General features: G+C 45.1%; 1 protein-coding gene and 1 long non-coding RNA gene across 4 annotated transcripts; both read left to right on the forward strand.

Moving 5' to 3' along the window:
- Window positions 1-403: 403 nt before the first annotated feature.
- On the forward strand, window positions 404-10,484 carry PRSS23 (serine protease 23). Of its 3 annotated transcripts, none has more exons than XM_051620927.1 (2): window positions 404-618; window positions 7,308-10,484. In XM_051620927.1, the coding sequence occupies exon 2, from the start codon at window positions 7,321-7,323 to the stop codon at window positions 8,437-8,439; it is 1,119 nt and encodes a 372-aa protein (XP_051476887.1). In that variant the 5' UTR covers window positions 404-618; window positions 7,308-7,320; the 3' UTR covers window positions 8,440-10,484. The 3 variants fall into 3 exon arrangements, with proteins under 3 accessions (XP_051476887.1, XP_051476901.1, XP_051476894.1); XM_051620941.1 differs by lacking the exon at window positions 404-618 and adding an exon at window positions 1,030-1,107; XM_051620934.1 differs by lacking the exon at window positions 404-618 and adding an exon at window positions 1,156-1,174.
- A 699-nt stretch (window positions 10,485-11,183) lies between these two features.
- LOC127385402 (uncharacterized) lies at window positions 11,184-15,911 on the forward strand. The gene is made up of 3 exons (XR_007889668.1): window positions 11,184-11,929; window positions 12,376-12,447; window positions 13,057-15,911. It is a non-coding gene; the product is annotated as an uncharacterized LOC127385402 (long non-coding RNA).
- The last annotated feature ends 2,092 nt before the right edge of the window (window positions 15,912-18,003 follow it).

The following is an 18,003-nucleotide window of genomic DNA, read 5'->3' on the forward strand; positions in this document are numbered from 1 at the left end:
AGAGACCCAGATGTTGGTGACAAAGAGCCTGGTGCCCTGGAGGCCACAGAGGTGTCCCTAATGCACCCCCAAAACGTCCCATCCCAGCGCTGCAGAGGCTCAGGGTGTGGGGTTGGTTTGCCCCAAGTTTCCGGACACTGTGAGTAAAAACAAAGAACGAAGCGGGGGGGGGGGGGGGGGGGAAATAATCATAGTTGTTTGGTTTTTTTTTTCTCAGGAAATAGGTGGAAATAGCCGTGTAAGAGAAGAACAAAACGGGGTGAGGCCCCACAGGGTGCACTGGGGCGCTGGCCCGCGGGGGAAGGCGTGAGCGCCGGGCCGGGCCGGGCCGGGCAGAGGGCGCTGGCGCCGCCGGGAGCGCTGCGGGGCCGAGCGGGGCCGGGCGGCGGGAGCCGGGGCCGGAGCGGGAGCGGGAGCCGGAGCCACCTGCGGGAGGCGCCGCTCCGCCCCGCGCCGCCCCGCCCCGCCCCGCTCCGGGCGCGCCTCCGAGGGAAGGCGCCCGGCGGGAGGGAGCGGGGAGGTGGCCCCGAGCCCCGCGGAGGCGGCGGGAGTGATGGGACCGGCCCCGCCACCTGCCTGACGGGCTCCCGGAGAAGAAGCCGCCGCCGCGGGGAGCTGGTAGGTAGCGGGTCCCGCCGGCCGGGAGGGTGCTAAAAGGGCTGCGGGTCACCCCGGGGGTTGGGGGGCAGAGGGGCGGCGGGGAGGATGGCGAGCGCCCTTCTCGCCCCTCGGTGCCCCGGGGCCGGCGCTTCACCTGCGGCGGGCGCGGAGCCGAGGGAACCCGGCGCGGCTCCCCCGCCGGCTGCTGCCGCGGGCCGGGCTGCGGGAGCCGCCGTCCGGGCTCGGGGCGAGCCCTCCCCTCGGAGCTTAATTTTTAACCCGGCGCGCAGAAGCGGGAGCGCAGCCGGCGCCGCCTCCCCGGCGGCGGGCAGACAAAAGGGGTAAGGCGGCTTCTCCCCGCGGGTCCCCGCCGCTCGTCCCCTCCGCCGGGGCTGCACGGACCGCCGCGCTCTGGTCGCCGTGGCTAACTTTGAAGGGGCGCCTGGTGAGGCAGCAGCGGGCAGAAAAATCCTCCTCGCTGCGTGTTTCGCTTGGGAAGCGACAGAGGTAGCTCTCCGGTTGAGTCGCCGCGGTTCCTAGAGTTGGGTTCATCACCGTGGCGGAGAGAGCATCGGTATTTGGGGTTTGTAAGGCGTCTGTTGCACGGTCTGTTCAGCAGCCTTCCAGCCTCCTGCCCCGGCGAGGTCCGAGGGGTCGGTGAGGGGCCCCGCTTGCACGGCTGCCCCGCTGCCGTGCATCGCCCAGGTGGGTCGGTCGCCCCGGGGACGCATGTCCTTGCTGACAGCCTGCCGTGTCACCCGGGTTGCCCGTCACCTCCTGCCTGTAACGCTGTTTGCTCTGGTATCGTGAAACCCAAGCTGCTTGACGTGCAGGGAGAGAGAAAGAGGAAAAGAAAAGAGGGCGAAAGGAGGCGGCGAAATTACTCCATAGGAATTGGACCAAGGGGTAAACACATAATATGCTCCCTTTCCTCTGTGTGTGACGGACACACATGTCAAAATACCCGCTGTGCCCGTTGTGTATGTTAACAGGCACCCTTGGCCTGCCAGGATCAAAGTTTGTTTCAGGTTTTCCGAGCCACCTCTTGCAGCCGTCTGTCTAGTGGGCAAGGCACAGTAACTCCCACACCACCTTCGGCATCGCAGGCAGGCTGACGGAGATGTCAGATTTTAAGGGCAGTAAAGCTTCTGTAATTCTAAAAGAGCGACTTGATGATTTTTGCTGTGTTTTAACAAGTTCTGTGACTAAGAAAATCAGCCGAGGTATTTTGGCACAGCGGTGACAGTGAGGTAGTTCACCTTTATAATTTGGTTTGAGGCAGGTTTTTCTCTGTTGCTCTCTTGGTTTTCTTTCTTTATTTCTTTTGCCATGTTAATCTGGCTTCCAGCACTGTGGAAAAAACTTCCTTCATTTCAAAATGTAATGGAGACTGTTTGCTTCATGGACTTTCATACCCTGTGTTCCAAGATTTATTGTTCTTTAACCATCTATTAGAAGAACCACCCCTACAGTAGTGACCTCGTCCAGAAAAATTACTTGCTTATTAGAAAATGATTCATGTCCATCCTGAACAAGGCAGTTCTCTTTCACCAACATCTGTCTCAAGGGGTGAATGCCCATAGCAGGCAGCAAAATGTGTCTGTAAAGTGTTCTAGCAGCCTGGGGAGCCTCGGGGTAGCTGTCACTGTTTCCATTCTCTAAACAATTTTAATGCCATTAGCAAGTGTGATTATGTACAAACCGCTTTCTAGGGGGGTTCCTAGGCTGGATATCAGAGCAGGGCTTTGTACTGAGTCAAAGGGTGAATTGAGTTTATGACACAGTTTAAGTAGAAACAGAAGAGCAGTACTCCAGTAGAGCAAAACCTCGTTAATTCATTCAGTATCATTTTGTGGTAGCTGCTCAGGGAAGTGCTCGGTGCGTAGCAGTTTGCTCCATTTGAGAACATCTTTCAGGGTCACCCATGAGTAAGTAGCTGAACGTAGTGTGTTGACTCTGCTTCCTTCAGCTTTTTGGTTTTGTTTAAAACAAAAAAGGAAAAGAGAAAGGAAAAGGAAAGAAGAGGCTAACTGGTAGGTCTCTCTTTAATTTTAGACTTCTTTTTAAATGCCTTCATTTTTCTGCTTAACTACTATTTTTTTAAAGAGGAGAGACCTGCACAGCAAGAGATACTGTGCTCTAATTTGGCATCTTGTTATTAGGACATTTATTCTATTTATTGCAGCCCAGAACTTTATTTAGTACCAGCCATGTCTCCAGATAAGACATAATTATGAAGACTTTAAAATATGCCTGGGTTTGTGGTATTGAATCCTAACAATAAACTCACAACTGTACTTTATTGTTAGGTTTTAACAACATTTTAAATAATAGAAAAGTTCTGTAACTGATTAAAAGGCTTTTTTATGCCACGTAGCTGCAATGTGATCATAGCACAGAAGCAGTGGAGGGGGGGGTGGTGTGGGAAGGCTTGCTCAGGGGCAGGGTGTAAGTACCACCTTACAGAGCACAACACAGACACAGACACCATCTTCTGTAGCCTTTTTGGGGGGACCAGCTTAAGTCCCAGCTCCTGTCTTGTCTTGTTCTCTTCATTGGGTGGCTGCCCTCTGCTGTCTAAAACTGCCTCGGAAAATGTTGGCGTTGCTGCAGTGGCGATGGTAGGGAGATGAGGGAGGGCAGGTTGCAGGGAGAGGTAGTTTCTCAGCCCTGGTGATGATCTCGGTGGAAGCAGAGTATCTGCTGAGCACACAGTCCCTTCATCAGGTCGCTGTGCTGACAGGCATGAGGGAATCGTCCTGCTTGTGCAAATAACAACTGACAAGACACTTCTAATTTTCCCCTGCCAGCTAAATAAAGCAGCCAACGGCCAGCATTGCCTCAGTTTGCATGAATGATTTTTAGATCCAAGAAGTGACTTGAGAGGTGCAATTTAAACAGAGATTCCATCCATCAGGAAAGCTTCAAGTATAGTTTGTGGGAATAACTTTGGTGTGAAGCAGATGAGAGCAGACTGCTTATAAATACATACTGTCAATTATGGGATCTACTACCTGGTGCACAGCATAACTGTGATTTAGTCTGTTCTCAGTTTCTAACTGGGAGACCAGTAAACATTCCTGTGTACAGCCCTTAGGGTCACAAGTAGGACACTCACCTTAGGCTAGTTTATATTGTCTTTGGGATGGTGGAGTGGTGTCACGTGTCCCCATTACAGAACCACAGAATAGTCATGGTTGGAAAGGACCTCTGAGATCACCGAGTCCAGCCACCATAAAAAAAACACACACTACACATCACTCCAAAAGAAAACCAACTCACACAACAAAACCCCAAACAAACACAAACACCACACACACTCCACCAAATAACACCCACAAAAAACCCTCACAACCCTACAATCTCAGCCAGTAAAGCATGCCCTGAAGTTCCACGTCCACACGTTTCTTGAACACCTCCAAGGATGGTGACTCCACCACCTCCCTGGTCAGGCTGTTCCAGTGCCTGACCACTCTTTCAGTATAGAAATTCTTCCTAATATTCAATCTAAGTCTCCCCTGGCACAAGTTCAGCCCATTTCCTTTGGTCCTGTCATTATTCACTTGGGAGAAAAGGCCAACTCCCACCTCCCTACAACCTCCTTTCAGGTAGTTGTAGAGAGTTCTCCCCTCAGCCTTCTCTTCTTCAGACTAAACATCCCCAGTTCCTTCAGCTGCTACTCGTATGACTCTTTCTCTAGACCTTTCACCAGCTGGGTTGTTCTCCTCTGGACAGACTCCAGCATCTCAGTGTCCTTCCTATAGTGACGGGCCCAGAACTGAACACAGTACTCAAGGTGCAGACTCACCGGTGCCGAGTACAGGGGCACAATCACCTCTTTGCTCCTGCTGGTCATGCTATTCCTGATGCAGGCCAGGATGCCATTGGCCTTCTTGTCCACACTGCTGGCTCATGTTAAGCTGGCTGTCCACCAGCAACCCTAGGTCCTTTTCTGCTGGGCAGCTGTCCAGCCACTGCTCCCCAAGCCTGTGGCATTGCCTGGAGCTGTTGTGACCAAAACACAGGCCCTGCACTTGGCCTTGTTCAACCTCATGTAATTGGCCTTGGCCCACTGATCCAGCCTGTCCAGGTCCCTCTGCAGAGCCTTCCTTACCTCTAGTAGATCGACACTCCCACCCAGTTTGGTGTTGTCTGCAAACTTACTGAGAGGGTGCATTCAATCCCCTCATCCAAATCATTGAGAAAGATGTTGAACAAGACTGGCCCCAAAACTGAGCCCTGAGGGACACCACTAGTGACCAGCTGCCCACGATTTGACCCCATTTACCACAGCTCTCTGGGCCCAGCTATCCGTCCAATTTTTTACCCAATGAAGGGTATACTTGTCTATGCCACGTTTCACCAGCTTCTCCAGGAGAATGCTGTGGGAGACGATGTCAAAGGCCTTACCAAAGTCCAGGTAGACAATGTCCACAGCCTTCCCCTCACCCAAAAGGCAGGTCATATGGTCATATAAAGAGATCGAGTTGGTCAAGCAAGACCTCCCTTTCATAAACCCATACTGGCTGGCCCTGATCCCCTGACTGCCCTGCACTTGCCCTTGCCCTGCACTTACCTTCTGTTTTCCTAATCACTGTTATACAAGTATATTTGATACAACACGTGTTACCTGGGCCACCCTTATACCAACATGAGGCAATGTCATTTGATAGTTTGCAAAACCCAGCCACCTCAAATCTCTGCTGTGGAAGGGTGATTTTCCTTGAATACATAAGCAAGTATTTTCCAATTTTGGGACATCCAGAGCTATGCAGTTCTGCTTCATGTTTAAACTAGCCTGTATTTTCCAGCATGACTTACCTTTTAGATATAAAACAACACATTTTTAGTGCTTAGCCCTTCTTGAAAAAAATACATCCCTTTAAAGATGTCCTGTTTGTTAATTTAAAAAACAGCAACAATGTCTGGTCACTTATAGAAGAGTACCTGCATTTGTGGTCATCAGTAGCATCAACTCCATTAATCTGGTTTTGGAATGGAAAAGTTTCATTATTCTGCATTAATAAATTATATTTTGAACATTGCCTGCTTTATTCAGCCTGAAGAGGAGAAGGCTCCAGGGGAACCTCATAGTGACCTTCCAGTACCTGAAGGGACTTTTTACCAGGGTGTGTAGTAATGGGACAAGGGGTAATGGCTTTAAACTGAAAGATGAGAGATTTAAGTTAGACATCAGGAAGAAATTCTTTAGTGTGAGGGTAGTGAGACAGTGGAACAGGCTGCCCAGAGAAGCTGTGGAAGCCCCATCCCTGGAAGCATTCAGGGACAGGTTGGATGGGTCTCTGAGCAACCTGATCTAGTGGAAGGTGTCCCTGCTATTGCAGGGGAGTTGGAACTCAATGATCTTTAAGGTCCCTTCCAACTCTAACTATTCTGTGATTTATTCTATGATTTCTAGCCTCCATTCCCAAAGAGGATGCCACCAACAATAGAAGAATGCAGGCTCAGTATTTGAGTTGGACACCTTTGGACTTTAGCAGTCTGTAGCTTCTGAAGTCTTTTCTGGTGCAGATTAGGGATGGAGTATTCCTACAAAAACTATTGGAGAGAAGGATTTTTCTTTTTAATTCTTAGATAGCTGTGGTGATCTCCTGCTTTGGTTTACTCATTTGAGGTATTTCAGGAATGATCCTGCAGTTGTGATCAGTGTAACCTCGGCAGGGTTTTAAATATGTGTAAAGCTCAACATAATAGTAGAGGTTTGTTTGAATAATCTTTGTATGAGGGAGATCTTGCCTGCTTTCCTGCCCAGGGTGCAATGGCTCCTGCAGCGATTCAGCTGTATAGCTAATTTTCAAATAAACTAAAGTTACACATTTTCTTGACACAGTGCTGGTGCATGCTGTTCTCTGTAGTCTGAGGCACTCTGCCTGCGGTTCATAAACACATTTACAGTCCCGTTTGCCTCCCTATGCTCAGAGGGGGTTGGTTTGTGTTTCTAATTAATCGAGTTTATAAAGAAATCGGCCAGTACGTTAACTGAAAATTCCCCCAAGAATTGTAAACTTACTTCATTAGCTGCCCTCGTGTAATCATATCAACCTTTTGTCATGTAAGCCTAGGAGAGACAAATGCTACATGGAGCAGAAACCTTCCTCTGGTATGAGCTGCAAGGGGCGGTGAGTCTCCCACGAGAACATGTTCTGCAACCCAGCTCCTGTTCACCTTAACCTCTTTGTCCACCTGCCTGTTCCTCCCATCACCTTGATGTCTCTGGTGAAGGCAGCAAATGATGTGAGGGGATTGAAGGACCTCTCTCAGTGCAGTCAAGAGTAGATGGGAGATTTCAGAGAATGCTGTAATCTAGCTGACGTAAGACACATATACTCTTTGCAGGAGCTGTGGTTTCTGGATGCAGGAATTTACACAGAGTCTGAACTGTCTTTACACTGTGTGAAGACAAATACCATAACTTCCCACTGAAGTCGACTGGGAGATGGTGGGTGAGCACATCTAAAGGTTAAGCACACCATGTTTCAGTTTTAACCAGAGTCACGTGGTTTAGGATACATCTTAAGGTATTAGTTTAACGCTGAGAAGCTGAAGAATTTAAATGATAGTTGGCTCTGTTCAAGTCTCTTGACCTTTATTTTATTATTCTTGGTTAGCAAGCCATTACTTAGCAAGGTAGATTAATCTTGCAACCTGTTTGGGTAAGTAACTGGACTTCCTTTTGCTTTCCACAGACTGGCGTTCAGAATGGCAGGCTTGTCCACTTTAATCCTCCTTTTGTGTGCTGCTAAAGATGTGGTGCCCTCCAGTTCTCACTGGAAGCCAACTTGGCCATCTTACAGAGTTCCAGTTATCCTGCCACAGTCTACACTTAACTTGGACAAACCACAGTTTGATGCTGAAGCCAGACTGGAAGTGGTATCTCCCTGTGGCCCAGCTTGCCATAAAAGTTCCCCGCTGCCAACTTATGAAGAAGTGAAGAACTACTTGTCCTATGAAACCTTGTATGCTAATGGTAGCCTCACTGAAACTGAAGTGGGCATATATATTCTGAGCAACAGCGGTGGTGAGTCTCAAGGCAGATCTCGAACTAAGAGGCAGATCTATGGCTATGACAGCAGGTTTAGCATTTTTGGGAAAGACTTCTTGTTGAATTACCCATTCTCCACATCAGTGAAGCTATCCACAGGTTGCACAGGGACGCTCGTGGCTGAAAAGCATGTTCTTACTGCTGCTCATTGCATCCATGATGGCAAGAGTTACGTCAAAGGAGCTCAGAAACTGCGGGTGGGGTTCCTAAAGCCCAAACTGAAAGATGGCAGCAAAGGGGCCAATATCACCAACTCAGCAATGCCTGAGAAAATGAAATTCCAGTGGATCCGAGTGAAACGGACACATGTCCCCAAAGGATGGATCAAAGGCAATGCCAATGACATTGGCATGGATTATGACTATGCTTTGCTGGAGCTGAAGAAGCCTCATAAAAGAAAGTTTATGAAGATAGGTGTGAGCCCACCAGCACGACACTTGCCTGGAGGGCGGATTCACTTCTCTGGCTACGATAATGATCGCCCAGGAAACCTGGTTTATCGTTTCTGTGATGTCAAAGATGAAACGTATGACCTGTTATACCAGCAGTGTGATGCCCAGCCGGGTGCGAGTGGCTCTGGGGTGTATGTGAGGATGTGGAAGAGGCAGAATCACAAATGGGAGCGTAAAATTATTGGAATATTTTCAGGCCATCAGTGGGTGGACATGAATGGCACCCCACAGGATTTCAATGTGGCTGTTCGCATCACACCCCTCAAATACGCACAGATCTGTTACTGGATCAAAGGCAACTACCTTGACTGCAGGGAAGGATAAAGACAATGCAACTCCTTGAGAGCACTTAATGACTGCTTTTAATTACTCATCTGGGGAAAGTTTAGACTTCTGCTCCAAATGTGTGTGATGCACTCTTGTAACATCGGGATGGGATATCTAGCTTTTCAAGCAAGCCACCTTGTTCTCCGGACAGGGGCTGTGTGGTGCTGTCATTACAGCTCAAAACTGGGGAGAAAGGAACGTCTGCTGGGTGGGGAAGGAGCAGGTGGACTTGCTGAATTTGCAGCTGAACAACTGAAGATTAATTAGGGGTGGATCAGTAAACAGTAGGACATCAGAACCGTCTCCAAAGAATCTTATAAAAGGGAGGCTGTTGACTGTCTCATGCCTACAATGTTTGTTTTAATAAATCCTAGGATTAGTAGAAATGCTTTGATCTGAACTTGTAAAAGAAAATATTTCTATGCTGTTGGGGGCTGAAGAGGGGCATTTAATGGTGTTTGCAACCCAAACATTGCAGCTTTGTGTTCCTGCATGAGAAAGGGAGTGTGAAAAGGGCAAGGCCTCTGTGGGAGATGGCTGCCACACAAATAGCATGGAGGGTAAATAGCTGCATAACACTTCTAACCTTCTTTTGGCCTGAGTGATTTGAGACTTTATGAGTAACATAGTTAAGAAAAATGCTTTTTTGAGCAAACAGACCTTGATGTTGCAAGGACTTGACTGTGAAGATGATGTTGGTCATATGAGTGGTGCCATTGCATCCTGCTTTGGGAAACACAAATCATACGTAGGCTGAAATCTTTATAGCAGCTGGGGCATTGCCTTACACCTAGCAGGGTCCTATGACTATATGCTATTGTAGAAAGTGTATGGGGACAGAGGCTTCTTTTCTTTAGGTCTTTTAAGGAAAATCATGTGTCAGCAACTCAGATTTTCAGAGGAGAAGCCTGTCTTTGGCCTTGCTGGCCATCTGTATTGCTGCCTGCAAAGCAGGTAAAGGGGAGAGCAGGACAAGGGTTCTACTGGGTTTTCCCCCTTTTTGTTGAAGATCCATACTCTTCTACCTAAAAATACATCAGGTGGAGGGACCCTGGATTTGCAAGTGTCTCTCTATCACATCCCCTTGACAGAATAATTTGGATGGCATCTTGACTGCAATTTCTTGTGTTGTTTTGGAGAGGAATCCTCTCATCCCCATCAAATTGTTGAGTTGCAAATAATTGTTGGCAAATGCACAATTCAGTAATTCTGCAGCTGGAATAGTGCCACATTATAGGATGTAATCTGAATTTGCTATGAAGTGTTGCTCTGCACAGGTAACAGTGACTTACATTTTTACCTTAGCAGAGTTGGATATGAAAAAAATAACTGTCTTTTGTAGGTGAAATCAGTGCAGCCAAAACCTTGTAGCTCAGCAAACAGCATTGGCAAGTTAATATGTCTGTACAAACAGTGTTTCTCAGGTGGATTTTGCCACTCTATTGCAGTAACATGATGACATATGTGCTGCCATGCCAATATTATTCTTTTAAATAGGAGGATAGACACTGGCTCCAGTTCCAGTTTCTCTTCCATCCATCTCTCACTGTCTCCTGAAGCTTACCCAGTTGCCCATGGCACTTAGTGTTGTGGGGCAAATGCAAGTCCCTGGTGTGAAATGGCAGAGCTGGGAAGGATTGAATTTAAGCCAAGCTTCCCTGTGCTATACAAGGAGAATGTTAATTTAGCTATGCCTTCCTTACACTCTACTAATTACTATGGCATTTGTAAACATATGCCTGATGGTGCTTTATCTTTTGATGGCTTTGGCTCTAGTTCTGAAAAACATTTTTTGCTAGAGCTGCCTATGATTATTATTTTTATAGGTGCAGCATAAAAAAACATGGACCCTCATGTGGGCTTTTGGTGCACTCAGATACAAGCAGTTACTAATGCTTTGAAATATGAATAATCACCATATGTATCTGATGGTCTTCTTCTGCCTTTTTATTTTTATTTCCTTTACTTTATGGCTGTTATCTGGAGCACTTTTGTTTGAATGTATCACAGTGAATAAAGAAAAGTAATGGAATTTCAATGCAGACATTCTTGTATTTGTACAGTACTTGGGTTGCACTTTCAGTCTTGTTTCAGTTACTTATTTGGAAGGACATTCAGTTACAGAACAGATGTATTAATATCTCAGTGTTGTTTGTCTTCCTTCAGTTTTCTTTTGTCCCCACCTGTTTTAGAAGTAATTTATTATTTTTTTTACAGTAGGCTTAATTACTTTGTGTCTTTGAACAGGAATAATCAATCTTAGCTTTCATAAAATTGTTGCAGTTCCAAAGTCAGTCATGAGCTCAAATTAGTTAAAGCTGAAAATAACGCATTAGAGAGTCAATTTTTTTTTTTTTTTTTAACTTTGGGGTTGATAAACCATGGAGGAATTTGAGACAGTCAGTATAAGGTCATAAATTAGGTCTATCTTTTTTTTTTTTTCAGTTGATGCAGTAAGAAAAACATTCCTCTGAGGCCACCAGTGAGACTCACAGTTGTTTGAGGAACACTGGAGAGCAGAAATGTTCTACTTTTTGATTTGGGAATTGCTGTCCATACATCTTTCCTGATTTCTGGATGTTCATGGTACATCATGTCGGCTAGAGAGCATCAGTCCTGGCTTATGGGCTGTATTTCCCATCCACTGGTCCTGTGTTCTCAACTGCTCCCTTGGAATGTAGACTGAGATCTTTCATTCTCTTGAGATGACTGGCAGAGTGGAGTTGTGCAGAAAGCAAACGAGCTTGGGTAATGTGAGCAACTTGGTTCTTTTTAAAAAATCTATGCAGATAGTTCAGTGTAATTAGGGTTGGGAGAGTCTCTTTCTACTGTGCACCCTATGCAAACATTCCAGATTGTTTTTGGAAAGAAACTGAAATCTCAGATAAAGTTGGTAGAATTGTTGTGCTAAAGCTCAACATTGTTTTACCTGCCCCCCCCCTGAGCTGGTGGTAATTTTGCCAGTGTATTCATTCAGAGTGGGGTGGGGCCATTGCTGGGCAGGTTTGGGAATTGCACTGGGAGTATATTTGCTTTGATGCTCTGAGCAGGACTCTTTTACAACCAGACCTTGAAACTGTGAGAAAGACAGCTGTGTGGCCGAGGTGGTTCATCAAGGAAAACACCAGTCACTGAGCTATATACAGGTATGACCCTAGAAATGTTACTGTCCAGCTGATCATGTCTGCCAATAATCTGGAGAACTGAATCAAGTGCCTCATTATTCTTGTATCTTAAGGCAGGACAGCTAGGGGGGAGGGAAGCATTTGGTTGTGAAAGGATTTAAACTTTCTGCTCCTGCATCTTCAGCAGTCTGACATAGGAAAAATTCCAGTTCATGTGCTACAGCTCCCTCAGAGAACAGAGCTGGAGGTGGAAACTGAAGTCTGAAGAAAGCACAGGCCATGCCAGACTCTTCCAGAGCACATGCTGAACTTAGCCTACTGAAGACTGTGGAATAACATCAAGTTTCTTTCTCAGAGGAAAGGTATTTTCCTTGTATCTGTGATTGTTTTGCAACTGAATTCCCAGGCCTGCCTGTTTAGAGGGCAGCCCTTGTCTTAAAGTTGCACGCTGAACTCCAAGCAAGTAGAATACATGCTTGAAATTCTTTTCCGTGTTTCCACTTAATCTCTCGTTTGTTCGTGGCTTTTGGGAGCGTGCCAAGGCAGTGTGCACAGGCCTTGGGAAGAGAAGCTTTCAAAGAGTGGATAAAGTGTGATGGGTGGGTAAAAACTTCTTTGCTTTCCTGGAGTGAAGAGGAAGCGTGGACAGAAGCAGAGCAGCAAAGAGTGAAATGACAATATGATACATATCCCAGGAACAAGGTTCCTAGCGAACTGGTTGCTGTGTTAGACACACAGGTGTATGGATGTGCATGTGTGTAGGGTTTTTATTAAGAATATTGTTTATTTCCATTCCCTTTTCCACTAGGTGTAGAAGGAAGACAGAGGAGCCCAAGGAAATTAAGCCTCTTAAATTGAGTGTGTAAATGCCAAACCTGAGGTGAGTCTGTAGATACACAGGAAAGCATAAATGAGTGAGATTAGCATTAGGAACTTGATCTTTTCCACCTGGATGTTTTTTCCTCACATGGTGACTATTAGGTCATACATGCATTGTGTCTGCCATTAAAGTAGTGTAAGTAAATGATTAAACAAGAGTAGAGAGATGTCTTAGCATGCCCCACACACTGTTAGCAACACTGATTACTCCCAGGATAAAATAATCTGTGATGTTTTGTGTGTGGATTGATTTTGAACTAAATGGGGATAGGCAGAGTCATGAAAGCTAGCTCCTGCTGTGTTTTATCTAAAGATCTCTAACAGTAATTTAGATCTCTAATTAAACATCTCAAACAGTAAAGTGATTGTGGCTCAAGGGTAGACAAAGGGTGTTAATCTGGAAACATTTCATGGACGATGTTTGGGTTTTTTTTACAATAAATTATCTTAAAAGTTAATTATGCATCAGCAGAGATCTACAAGAAATTAAACACCTCTATTACTTCACCAAGCAAATGATAATTATATAAAACACTCAATTTAAGTAGCACACATAATGAAAATACCTGATCCATGTTAACTGACATTTGCTCATTTGCATTCATTTCAGCTTTGGATGTCACTGTTCATGCTGATGATTTGATGAGGAGAGAGTATTTTTCTGGTCAACTCCAATATTGAGAAAAGAGTATGAAGGTTTTTAGCTCTTACTGGAGCTAATTTTTCTAGCTTCTCCTAAACAATTTCCTAGAACTATTTAATGCCACATTTTCATAGATTTGGTGATTTTTCCACAGGGTGCAGACATGAATAAGTTAATTTAATGAAGATGTAGATTTTAGTTTTTCCTTTATCCCCTTACATGCAAAGTCACATGTATTTACTGCTATGGGCAGGTCAGAAGCAGACAAAAATGTTCTCATTTGTAAAAGTTCATTGAAGGCTTACCTAACATAAAGTCCCACTTCTGAGCTGAAGCTGAACTATATTTGCCATCATGCAGAAAAAGGTAAGTTTAAATGGGGTAGCTGAGATGAGTTTAAACCTGACTTAGCTAGAAAACAGTTCCTTTTTGGTATTTTCTCACAGTCTCCATCCTTTTTCTGTTCCTGCCCATCCAGGGAAAACTTCCTATGATGAAAAAAAAAAAAAATCTTTAAAAATAAGGGATAAGATGCACTTCAGAAAACCCATTTAACTGCTGGGTTTGTTCTTTCCTGCTCAATTGGCTGCCCTGTTGGCTGTTCTGGGACAGGCAGGTGGCACTTGCCCTGGTTTTGACTAAAAATTTCCATTTGGGTCAAAGAAACCTTTCTGATGAAAACTTAGGTGAAATCAGGATGTCTCAGCAAAGCTTTGCTTTCTATAAAATTGAAATTTCTATAAAATTGCTATCAAAGGTTGTTTTTCTAATGAATTCCCAGTCAGACCCTGCTTCTGTTACCTTTTCTGTGGTGGTGGTTTGGTCGCCATGGGAAGGGTGTCCCTTCATAGAAGATGATATTATGGCTTACCAAAAAAATTATCTTGTCCAAGAGTCATGTTTTGCCTGAATTTATTGCAGTTTTGTTGGAGAATGAAGCACAGAGGGGCTCTTCTCATTGTTGGTAGGGAAGGGAGTATGTGAGGACCTATGCACCGCTGCAGCACAGGGTCAACCGGCCGTGGGACCAGAGGCTACAGAAGCAGGTGGGATGACAGGGTTTTTCTGGCCTCTGCTGTCTCACAAAAGCTTCACTCAGCAAGGAAGCGTGGGGTGGAAGAAAATGTCACACTGGGCTTCATCCTGCACCCACCAAAGTCTGCTATTGTGTTGAGTAAGAGCAGGATCCATACGCAAAGGGATCTGTCACGGCTTAAATGTCACCAGTCGTGTGGGAGCACTTCTCTCCAGCCAGCCCTTCTGAGGGATCATTGTGGGCAATGAAAGGGCAGGAAAGACTTTTCCAGAGTGTGTGGGTGGGGGAAAAGCAACCCTTCATGCTGGGAACTCATCCGATGTGCGGGTAACTCTGGAATGTCCTTTCCATGCAGTAGAGGGTTAGGCTGAGTGAGCTCTGCAGGTGGAAGGAGATCAGCTGTGCTCAGCAGGCCTGCTCCCCAGGCTCAAAGAAGGCTGCAGCAGAGCAGGGTTGCCTCATTCTCACCATTATGGATGAACCACTCAATACCTGCCACCTGCTTTCTGCAGGTAATTATTTAACAGGACGAATAATAAAAACTGAGAGAATAATCTGAAAGAAGGCCTGAGCTGCGTTCAATTTGCAGTGCCAATGAAATAACTGTTTGTAAACAGGTACCCAGGAATACTTGTATTTTTTCTAAGTGCCTTTGGCCGCTGCTGTTCCTGCCAGTGCTTAAAAGCTCAGCTGCCTGGCTGGACCCAAGCTTGTAGGTACTGTGGAGACATCGGCATTAGAAGTTCACATTTCCCAGGCTTCACCATAAAAACAGACTTTCTGTCTCCTCATTTCCACCAGAGCTCATTCAGGAAACACAATCTCCTTTTAAGTGCATGATCTTAAGCTTTGTATAATGAAATATCTTTAGGGTATTTCTCCAGTAATCGGCTCCTATGAGACATTCTGCTGCTCTTCCCAGCTGTGTGTCATCAGCAAATTTCATTAATGTGCTCCTTCTTCTTGTGTAAATGTTGCTGGCTGGTGGGATATATTTAGTTAAGACTGGCTAAGAGTGATGCTTGAGAAACTGCCTGTAACCTTCCTCTACTCCGACAGTTCCCCTTTCAGCACCTATTGTCTCTGCTTCAGCCAGATCCTTTTGCTAATAATTCCCTGCGTGGCACCATTTCAACTGCTTTGCTGAAATCCAGTTAGATGAGGTCCACCAAAACCAATTACTATGAATTAAAGCATTGCTTGAGCAATGCTAAGAGTCTGCAATAAATTATGTGCAAAACTGATGGCCTATTTCATCATGCTCAATTTCATCTTTATTTTAACATTCATCAGAAATAAATACTTCAGTTAAGATTAGAGCTTTGGGGCATAGCTTTTAATGTAATGTTATCAAAATAATTGAGGGTCTTATGGGACAAAATCTCAAAATTATCCTGGTTTCAAGCTTAGGAAAAAATGGTGTATATTCATTTCTGTTATAATCCAGAACATAAACACTGTTTATGTTCTCTTTTTCATATAGTTAATTTATCAGCTAAGCTGATAAACCACAGATAAAGCCTAAGGACACAAATGTGGTGGTTTTTTTTAATTCTCTATATCTCCCTTATTTGCATTGTTACTGCTCTGAGCAGACGCGAGATCTTTAGCATCATGATGATAAAACAGCTCATTCTTTGATGTCAGATAAGATGAAATTTAGATGTCATTCTGAAGCCAAGAATCATAAAATCTGCTGTCATAATATCTTCCTCTACACTTGAAAGGGCTATGAGACATCTGGAAATGGAAGAATCTTTTCTTTTACCCCATTAAAAGTATTGTTGCCCTCATCTTCCTCCTACTTTTGACTCTTGCAATCTGGAGAGATTTCAAAAACAGTCTGTGAAGTCAGTTTATGGAAGGCTTTAGCAGAAATCCTCTGCTTAGGCTGTGAAATGTTTTGCATATTTGAGTGGAAGAGTTAAGTCAGGAGTCAAAGTTAGGAGGATCGTAGGCACGAGGTCACACAATCCCCCACGATTTCAGAGCTGCTGCTGATGAGAGGGGCACGGTTCCCTGCCTCATCCCATTGTCCCAGCCTCAGAGAGGTCTCCAGCATATAGGGGTGACCTGGCATGAGCTGGGGGCTGCCAGGAGCCCTAATTCCTGCACAGCAGGGCAGCAGGAGCAGCCTGGATAGTCCTGGCTGGTTGGCATCAAGCTGAGATTTGTGGTTTCCATCACCATCCTGGTGCAACTGCCGGAGTCATGTACCCATCTGACCTGAGGAAGTCCTGTTTGATCACTCCTAGGTTTGGCTAAGGTAGTTTTGGGGTTATTTGGGTTTGGGTTTTGTTTTTGTTTTGCTCATCTCTGTTGTCATCTGCTCCCAAATTTCCATAATAACATGTTCCCTTGTGATATAGGGAGAATTGCAGCCTCTGGACAGATGTACAGAGAGAAGTTTTGTTACATTTGTACCAAACACTGGCACCTTCACTGTGGTCACTTGCTTTCAAGAGCATTATTTTTCAGAAACCCTGTTGCTGAAGGGACAAGCTATAGGAAATTATATGCTCCACAGTGCACGCCTGCTTTTCTGAAAGATTTTGAGGTTGAAGGGGAAATGGGAACAGCCTGCAGGATTTAATGAACTATTTCACATGATCCTTCTGAATTTAAGACATATGGTGGCTTCAGGTCTCATAACACTTCACTTCAAGTACCATTGCTACCATATTCTTTCATAACATGGAAATCAAAGCCTGCAGCTTCTGAGTTCTGCACATGTTTTTGCTGCTTAGTGCATGATAGGTGCCTGCTAAATGTTCTGTCCAAGACAAAAGATGGGATATTAAAAGGCAAGTTAAAGAGAAGGCATGGCTTGCTTTGATCTTGGGCATTCTTGCGCTACTTGCCACTGAAGAGTTACATTTGCTCTTCATAAACTCTGTGTAATTTGTTTGGCTTTCAATAAAAATGACAGACAGAATTAATAACAGCCTCGATATCTCATCAGGAGATGCATTCCAAAAATATCTGTCTATCTACACAGGGAGTGTATGAAAGCCTATATGGGATCCTTGTCAACAAAATTCCGCCGCTTTGCTCCAAGAGAGACTTTTCATTGGTTTGGGAAAATGCTTTCCTCATTATAATGACTCACTTTCATGCATCCAGAAAGATACTGAAGGGAACTGATAATGTCTAAAGAATAAACCTTTCACACTAGTAGTGCCTAAGTTTGCCCTTCATTTATTAAAAAAAAACAAACACAAAAACATAGGATATTCTTTGTGGCCAAGGATTAAGCTCCATTGTAGTGCTCTGAGACACACCGGAGAAAGCACCTGGTACTGTTTAATTCATGGGTTTTATCAATGTTCATCAACCTTGAATTAAAGCTGCATGGGCCAAAAAGATGCTCACATTTCCAAACTTTGGAACAGTTTGGAGATTGCAAACTGGGACTGTCCTGCTGGGATTCATCCATGGACCAGTCTTGCACCACAGATGCTGCATCACTTGAACTAAATCAGAAACTACATCACTAGATAGTTGAGTTTTTTGAGGGCAGGCCAGATATGGAGCCAGGGATGGGAGTTATTTGTGTCCTTATACTTCTCAGACACTTCCCGCCAACAAAGGAATGGTTAAACTTAGGACTCTCAGATTCCAATCTCTGCCCTAACGGACAGAAATTCCTGTGTATATTTTCCTGCCAAGTTTTATCTTGTCTGCTGCACTCCTCTTTCTTCCTCATCGCTACCATCTGGTGCTGGAGACATTCCACTTTGTGTTGTCTAAACTGGTTATCAGAGAGTTAATGAGTACCTGGGTAATATGAAATGGAGACGTGCTCCATCCTTTCCACACATCCTGTTTAGTCAGTGGGATTTCCCCCTCTCCTCAGCTTTATTTGTGATGCAGTAAAA

The sequence above is a fragment of the Apus apus genome, chromosome 1, assembly GCF_020740795.1.
Source record: "Apus apus isolate bApuApu2 chromosome 1, bApuApu2.pri.cur, whole genome shotgun sequence".
NCBI classification, from domain to species: domain Eukaryota; kingdom Metazoa; phylum Chordata; class Aves; order Apodiformes; family Apodidae; genus Apus; species Apus apus.